Below are 9,321 nucleotides of genomic sequence, written 5' to 3' on the forward strand. Positions count from 1 at the left end.
TGTATCGTCGTTTTTTCTGTGATGAGGCTGGATTACTTTCCCAGATTTGATGAGATAGTAATATTGTTATTATTGGGTGTTTGTAGCCTTGCATCCCAGGCATCATCTTGTAAGTGGATACTGGGGACAGAGCCAACATGGTCTGCAATGCTTTTCTATGTTATAGTTGTGGCCATATGACCCCAAATCAATAAACCCTTTTTCTGACAAAATGCAAGTTAGGTTGGTTGCTGTGAGAAAACAGGTCCTCAACGGGATAATATTTGTTGGCTTCAGATAGCAATAATATATTCATACATGGGATGTTCTCATTTCAAGGTAAAGGCTGCATAGTTAGTTGTACGTTAGTCAGCTCATTTTCAGGGTTAAAGAGGGTATTGTTTTGCCTATGGGTGCTCTTGAGCCAAAATGGTTCCCCTAAATGGACAGAAATATTGTCCAGAAATGACATATAGGCTATTGTTGGCCAAATACTAAGCATTTGTGTGGTTTCATGATATACTGTAAGAAACTGATTATTAACATGAATGTATATGACTTGAACCATTCAGCCAAGATTCTATCCAAAATTGTACATAAATAATTAGCAATTTAACTCATAGTGTTTCTTTAACTTGTAGGGGCGGGAACACAAAAGTGGGCATCTGCAGAGCTACCTTCATTAACATGCCTCATCAATAGTTTTTCCCCTGCTAAACTCTTCAGAGATTGTGATGGACATGAACGGTTTCTGATGAGTGTATTGCATTAATCCTACCAGTATCAGAGACAATGATTTATTTGCATCCTTGTCCTGAACTGTTTGTTGAAATACTTAACAGATCAACTGAAAATAATACTGTTAAAAGACACACACGCACAAGGTTCAGTGCTTACACATATTTATTGTCAACAAAAAGTCACCATTTACAACATAACTTTAAAAAGTTAACATAAAATGTGCATGTACAGTAGCCTCAGCCTGACATTTGGCTTTGGGTTACAGGTGGAGTTATCAAGAAGATACACCGAACTACAACAGCAAGTGCACAACACACCATTAATTTTAAATGTACTGCATTTATACACCATATCAACCGCACAGCGCAATAGTAAATGCAGTGGAAAACAAGGCATTGTGCAAAACAGAAATCATTTTGAGTAACATCCTTTCGATAATGACTCATGGTCAGTAGTGCTTTTGGTTGATTCTATCACGGACCCTTGCCGCGTCGTTATCAGTCTTTTCAGAGAGAGAACTTCTACAGACAGGTCAGCTATGCCTCGTTTTAAGTACAAGTTCTCAGAGTCTGACTGGGCGTAGGAGCCATCATCAAGGTCCACATTGAGTTTCTTGGAGGCAGGGCCCGGGGAGAGCCTGTTCTGGTAGCCATTTTGTGGCTTCTCTGAGCTGTCTTTGTGCCAGTGCTCTGGCCGGTGGGTCCAATCCCGGATGTTGGTCACTTGGAGTGACAAGGGGCTGAGGGACGACTGCATGTAGTCTGCCGCGGCACTCTGGCCCCTCTGGTAGCATTCTCTGGCCGACATGTCAATGGGAGAGGAGGACTTTCCAGAGGAGTCGTAGTCAGGGTCGATGGCCTCCACTTTGATTGGAATGGCCCTGGTCTTGATCCGCAGTTTGTGGGGCAGAGCCGATGAACAAGCATCTGGCGCTTTGAGGCGGGCGACAATGACACTCTTCTGGTCGGCTGCATGCGGCATGGGGCCTTTGGGGACCTGCTGCTCATCCTCGCCGTCCGAGGACTTACTCAAGGCCCCGTCGTCCGAGGTCCTCGGGGAGTTGCTGGACGACCTGGTGAGCGGCAGGAACAGGGAGGGTTGGGAGTAAACCCCGGGGAAAGGGCTGGCCATGTAGTTCCTGTACAGTTCGTACGGACTGCTCCTCTCACGCGCGTAGCTTCCGTGCTCGGCTGGCTCTTGCTTGATGATCTCAGGGGTCCTGCACATGCTACCCTTGGTCGCTGCAGAGATTTCGGCCATGTCAGATAGCGCGCTGTGAGGGGAGTGCTTGATGACCGATATGCAGCTGCTGCCCAGGTGAGGGGACTCTAGGTCCCTGATGTAAGAGCCTCGGGCTTCGCCAGGCGAGACAAAGTCGTGGTAGAGGGCGGCCGTTGACACAGAGATCTTCTGCACCTCCTGCGTGTAGGCCGCAGAGCTGACCAGGCCGAATTTGAGCTTCAGGGCCAGCAGCTCTCCTTTGAGGGAAGCATTCTCCTCGCCCAGGGCCAGTAGCTTGTTCTCCAGCACCATGTCGTTGAGGCGCCGCTTCTCCCGCGAACGCTTGGCCGCCTCGTTGTTCTTGCGTCGCCTCTCCCAGTAGAGATAGTCTTTCTTTTCGTCCGGGGTGAACTCCCGTTTCCTGCGGCAGGTGGTGCCTTTGGCCTTGAAGGGCATGGCGGAGAGCTTGTGGTCCATCAGATCCCTGTCGGCCCCTTGAAGGGCCACAGCCAGGACCAGGGCATCGTCTCCGCTGTAGGAGCCATTTGACAGTGGCTCGCTCTTGATGGTCTGCATATTTCAAAGATTGGGATATTTGTGTTCAAGAAACTCATAGGTCCTTAGTCCTTTTGACTGGACATCTCGTTATCTTAAACCCAAAGGTACCAATGACATTTGTGTCCAACAATGGTACTTCTAACAGGGGGATGGTCCTTTGGAATTCACCGAAGCTGTGAAGAAAAGAAAATGGCACGTTTTAGATATCAAAGTTTAAGATCAGACGGCTTTTCACAATTGTCTCTGGCTTCCATTTCATGTGCTCAGTCGCAGTGTACATCACTATTACATTAATCTTTCGGCTGCGTAAACATAGATGTTGCTTAGTACTCATGGAGTACTGTAAGAAACAAAATCTTGAAGATTCACACTCACCATTTCTACATACTACTTAATAAAGGGTTGAAGAATGGCAACATTTGTGTTTGAAGTTTTTTATGGGGATTGTTTTGTGCAGAACATACCATATATACCCGAAAAGGAGTAGCCAGGCTAGTTCATTGTTTATACAGTGCCTTGCAAAGGTATTCATCCCCCTTGGAATTTTTCCTATTTTGTTGCATTACAACCTGTAATTTAAATGTATTTTTATTTGGATTTCATGTAATGGACATATACAAAACAGTCAAAATTGGTGAAGTGAAAAAAAAGAACTTGTTTAAAAAAATTCTTACAAAATTAATCACGGAAAAGTGGTGCGTGCATATGTATTCACCCCCTTTGCTATGAAGCCCCTAAATAAGATCTGGTGCAACCAATTACCTTCAGAAGTCACATAATTAGTTAAATAAAGTCCACCTGTGTGCAATCTAAGTGTAACATTATCTGTCACATGATCTCAGTATATATACACCTGTTCTGAAAGGCCCCAGAGTCTGTAACACCACTAAGCAAGGGGCACCGCCAAGCAAGCGGCACCATGAAGACCAAGGAGCTCTCCAAACAGGTCAGGGACAAAGTTGTGGAGAAGTACAGATCAGGGTTGGGTTAAAGAAACTTTGAACATCCCACGGTACACCATTAAATCCATTATTAAAAATGGAAAGAATATGGCACCACAACAAACCTGCCAAGAGAGGGCCGCCCACCAAATCTCATGGACCAGGCAAGGAGGGCATTAATCAGAGGCAACAAAGAGACCAAAGCTAACCCTGAAGGAGCTGCAAAGCTCCACAGTGGAGATTGGAGTATCTGTCCATAGGACCACTTTAAGCCGTACAAGCCACAGTGCTGGGCTTTACGGAAGAGTGGCCAGAAAAAAAGCCATTGCTTAAAGAAAGAAATAAGCAAACACGTTTGGTGTTTGCCAAAAGGCATGTGGGAGACTCCCCAAACATATGGAAGAAGGTACTCTGGTCAGATAAGACAAAAATTGAGCTTTTTGGCCATCAAGGAAAATGCTATGTCTGGCGCAAACCCAACAACTCTCATCATCACAGTGAAGCATGGTGGTGGCAGCATCATGCTGTGGGGATGTTTTTCATCGGCAGGGACTGCGAAACTGGTCAGAATTGACGGAATGATGGATGGCGCTAAATACAGGGAAATTCTTGAGGGAAACCTGTTTCAGTCTTCCAGAGATTTGAGACTGGGACGAAGGTTCACCTTCCAGCAGGACAATGACCCTAAGCATACTGCTAAAGCAACACTTGAGTGGTTTAAGGGGAAACATTTAAATGTCTTGGAATGGCCTAGTCAAAGCCCAGACCTCAATCCAATTGAGAATCTGTGGTATGACTTGAAGATTGCTGTACACCAGCAGTGGTTGGCATGTTGTGTAAAAACAAATGATACAAACCCCCCAAAAATCCATTTTAATTCCAGGTTGTAAGGCAACAAAATAGGAAAAATGCCAAGCGGGGTGAATACGTTCGCAAGCCACTGTAACACCATAGCTACATAAGCAAGCAAGGTACATTAGTATGGTTTTGTCTTCAACCTTACAGCTTACGAACTTGAAAAACTGGTTTTGGGGTTAGTGATGCCATAATCTCCTCATAACGTTTAGTATAATTGACTCACAAAGTAGCTGAAATCCTCTGCGGATTTGAGATGTGAAATATCCTCCACACCATTATTCAAACTCATCTTGTATTCTTACACCATAATATAAAGCGACTTTCACAGCAGAGGAAAATGAACGTCTGAGCTGATGTTGAGCTTCGTAACAGATGAATTAGCGCAGACGGAATGTAATGGCTTTAACATTTACCTTCTGCTTTACAGTAGATTTACACCAGTCCGTGTCCAATTAAATACACTGTTTTGGTATAGGTATGTATTATTCTTTATTCTGTATTGTTTACTGACATGGTGCCTGTGAGCAGGTTACACCACTCAGGGTGGCCCTTGGCCAAATACAGATCTTACAAATCTGACCCTGCTGGTCATCTATGAACGTTTGGACATCTTGAAGAACAATCTGGCCTTAATGGCCATGTACTCTTATAATCTCCACCCGGCACAGCCAGAAGGGGACTGGCCACCCCCTCAGAGCCTGGTTCCTCTCTAGGTTTCTTCCTAGGTTCTTGCCTTTCTAGGGAGCTTTTCCTAGCCACCGTGCTTCTACATCTGCATTGCTTGGTGTTTGGGGTTTTAGGCTGGGTTTCTGTACAGCACCTTGTAACATCCGCTGATGTAAAATGGGCTTTATAAATACATTTGATTGATTGAACTCATCCTGAGAGCAGACATAAACTGTTAAACTTTGCAACCTCTTCAGATCACAATATCAAGAGGGATATGCTTGCTGAACCAGGTCTTCATTTCCCTATTACAACAGACCAATCAGATTCCCTGTCTTCATTCTTCACTTCAGAAAATGTATTACAGTGGATTCAAGGTTTTATGACCTATTACCAATAGTTGTGTCCCATTCTCTCTCTCCCTCTCAAATTCTAATTCAAAGGGGCTTATTGGCATGGGAAACGTGTTTACATTGCCAAAGCAAGTCTCTCTTGCTCGCCTTCTCTCTCTCTCTCTGTCTCTCTTTTTCGCTCTCCCTCTGTTTCTCTGTCTATCTGTCTCTCTCTCTCCCTCTAAAAGTACAGTGTAGGAATTAGGTAAAAACATTATCATAAATACATTAGATTGTCCATCTATATCTACAGGCAAAGTAGATGCTTGTAACAAGTCCAACCTTTTCCAGGCCGAATGGAGGACTAGACTACTCTGACATTTTAGGGTGACACAACTGCGAAATCCATTGCTCGGAGAGTGGCGAAAATTATGCGATTTTTGAGCGCGCACGACCCCATTCAGCGCTACAGATTATGTCATCGCCAGAGGTCTTCACGCATTAAGTCATGCACACTGAAACAATGCCCGTTTCAAAACAGTCTAGGAGGAAAAGCTATTTGCTATTTTCTTGCAGCAAGTCAGTTGAAAAGCAACATCTATTAGTGCCGTCAACCCACTGCCCTAAACATAGATTTTTAGCTCCAGTCGTAAAAGCGCCGAGAGACTGCCTGACAATGACCTTCAATGGTCAAGCTTGGTGGTGCGTTCAAATCCAATGAGATAAACATCTCGAAGCCAAATGCGTGGGCTTTACAAAAGGCGTAGTCCTTTAGTAACCACTAACTACCGCCTAGGTTTATAGTCAGATTAAGCAGCAATTGGAAGAAAAAAACTACGCAGCTATACTGTAGTTACATTGTGTTCCTATATTGGAGCCTACAACATGCTCCCATAACTCCTAAAAACAAGGAACAAAGGAATGCGTCCAGCCATAATCATCACACGTGGTTGGACAGAAACAACAAAATAAAGACAAAATCAGGGAACAATGACGCCACACTCACACAATTGACACTAGGTTAACTAAAGGCCCGAAACACGTGCGAATGAGTCTGCGATGCTTTTGTACACATTTATAATGGAGTCGCTTTTGGAATGAATTTGAGTCAATATCGCGCCAATAATGTAGCCAACAACGGAATAATAACGTATTATACAACGGTAGCTTAGAATGTCGCCAATCGCGCACCAAATGGAACAATACATTATGCAAATATTGATTCCCCGCTCTTTTTTTGATACCATGCTCGGATTTGTGAGTCATTTTAGCCTATGGGCATCAACTCCAGACAGTATAGGTGTAGCATGCATAGTTCGTCAATCGTTCAACAGCGACGGAATGTTCTGATTGTCAGTTGGAAGGACGCGAAAGGATGAGGTGCTCGTTCACCGTCATGTACCATTGCCCCTGTCAGAATTATAAAATAAGCGCGATCAACACCCTCCCTCCGCAGAAAATTCTGAGGCTGAAGAGGTTATGCAATTTTAGCCTATACTGGACTGGTAATTGGTTTAAATAAAAAATTATCTAACACTAACAACAAATGCAGGTCTACTTGAAATATATTATCCAAGCCTATTTCCTCAGCGGAAAGCATCACACATAGGTAGTACCATGCATGTCTTACATGCTGTATTGGTATTTAGTCTAATGCCCATTTTAAACTGCAGCGGTGTGATGTAAAGCAATGCTTGGATAAGCCACCAACCCAGGCATATTAGGCTATTATATTATTATTATTATATATTGACTTATTTCCATCCGCAGAGCGACAGCAGCAAATCCACCCACATCGAATTCCAGGTCACTGTGCCATGCTCCGTCTGCGCGTGATGTTTACTGGTAGTTATCTAGCCTACAATGATACAAAATATCCAACTAAACCGCACGCTTGTTACTGTAGCAACATGTGAAGTCTCCAGCCGTTACAGCTAACAAAGCAGGCGAACCTCATACGTAACCTCATACGTGATACCACAGCTGTCCAACTAGCTAATTACACAGTAATACACTTGTTATGAGTTAATGTAATACGTAAGAAAAGAAAATAACACGTAAACTTTTTAAATAAATGAATATGGTGCAATACAAAAGCTACAGAGCTTTTGTCTTTAGAGACAAAATAGTTAGGGCGGCCAACTAGACTACGTAAACATAATTTCTACCAGTATGGCTGGCTTTCCAACGCTGAACTAAAATAAAAATTACCTTTTCAAGCATCAGGTTGATCAAAAATGTATTGTTTTCCGATGTATACCGTGTAAAAGAGTAAAGGCTAAGTTTCTGATACACAAAAACTAATAGTTTTGCCGGTGGTAAAATCCAGTAAATTTGAAGTAACGTTCCTTGTCTGCTTCGCTTTTCCTTTCGGAGTGACACTAGTATTCGGCCAGCAGCACAAACGATGACGTATGCTAATAAAGAATTCTTCAAAATAAAAGCCCGCATTTCAAAACATTGCAATGTGGATAACTAATTCATTAAAAAGATATTAGATTTTAATCAATGTCCATTTTTATTGTGATTATAAGCGAATGAAAGAAGGACTTTGTGGAAACAATTACAAATATGCTTCTAAAAACATTTCTTAAGACCACTATCGAAAAATACAATGTTCAGATATGTTCACAATATTGGCCTTTCTACTCCACCCATTTCATTGGTCCCAATGCAATACACTGTAGGGCCTATACATTACATATTGGCTTATAGAGAAAAAACTATTCTATGTGCCGAGGTAAAAGTGGGGTTTGGGTATACTCAGTTGGGTCTATAGAATCTATATATGGTGTTATTTCATGGGGGACTGCGGTCTAAATACCCAGCAGCAGTTTATACTCCAACCACTCCATTCACTGTAATGCCTATAAATTACAAATTGGCGTATAGAGAAGAAAACGAGGTCATAAAAATAAAAATAAACACTTTAACCAAAGGCACATAGAATATTTTTTTTCTCTATAAGCCAATATGTAATTTATATGCCTACAATGTATTGCATTGCAGTGAATGTAATGGGTGGAGTAGAAAGTGCTTCTGGGTATTTAGACCACAGTCCCCCATGAAATAACACCATATATAGATTCTATAGACCCAACTGAGTATACCCAAACCCCACTTTTACCTCTGCACATAGAATAGTTTTTTCTCTATAAGCCAATATGTAATTTACAGTGTATTGCATTGGGACCAATAGAATGGGTGGAGTAGAAAGTGCTTCTGGGTATTTAGACCACAGTCCCCCAATAAATACAACCCATATACAGATTCTACAGACCCTGCTGAGTTTTCCCAACACCACTTTAGAAATACAAGAAAATCCGCAATCGCGACGCCAGCATAATATCCTGCTGCCAGGAGAACAGTAATCGAAGTGACCGCTACCTCATGAATTTGTGTTAGTAGGTCAGTGGAGAAGTGTATTGGCAGCGTGCAGTGAGTGAAAGCCCACACAGCCTATTGAAACCCAGTATTTTCTGCTTTGAGCCAATGATTATTTTATTCCAGTAGACATATCAAGTCCGATGCTCGTGAAGTCACAAATGTTTTTCGGGGAACACAGTAACAAGAGATATTCATATCAATTTAAACATTGTGTATTTTTGATTGATGGCAATTTTTTATATTTTAATTAGATGGAAACATTTAAGTACAAATATGATTCTAGAAAAAAAAACATTCATGTGAAAGATTTTTGCATTAAAGTAACCAAAGCCAACTCTTTAGTAGGCTAACATACCCAGCAAAACAAGAGTGCCCTCTATTGACTAAAATAGATACAAAACGATATATTTTTGCACCTGTTTGATGCCATATTTACAGGCCATTTCAATCATTTATGTTACAAGAAATAAATAAAAATATGACAATAACTTAGGCCAAGTTAATATAAATCGAAATGTGCAGTGCAGTTTCTAGGCTACTCAAGCGAAATGACTTGGAGTAATCGAACAGGAGTTAGGCTAGACTAACTGATTGACACAAGTAAGATCATTTATCCAAGTAGCTACATTTCGGTTTAT

General features: G+C 42.2%; 1 protein-coding gene across 1 annotated transcript; it reads right to left on the bottom strand.

Annotated features, from left to right (window-relative positions):
* Nucleotides 1-864: 864 nt before the first annotated feature.
* On the bottom strand, nt 865-7,679 carry nfil3 (nuclear factor, interleukin 3 regulated). Its single transcript, XM_084158990.1, has 2 exons — nt 7,508-7,679; nt 865-2,672 (listed from the first exon to the last, which is right to left on the bottom strand). The coding sequence occupies exon 2, from the start codon at nt 2,515-2,517 to the stop codon at nt 1,132-1,134; it is 1,386 nt and encodes a 461-aa protein (XP_084015116.1). The 5' UTR covers nt 2,518-2,672; nt 7,508-7,679; the 3' UTR covers nt 865-1,131.
* Nucleotides 7,680-9,321: the final 1,642 nt, after the last annotated feature.

Source organism: Coregonus lavaretus, assembly GCF_964263955.1.
Source record: "Coregonus lavaretus genome assembly, chromosome: 4".
Lineage (NCBI taxonomy): Eukaryota > Metazoa > Chordata > Actinopteri > Salmoniformes > Salmonidae > Coregonus > Coregonus lavaretus.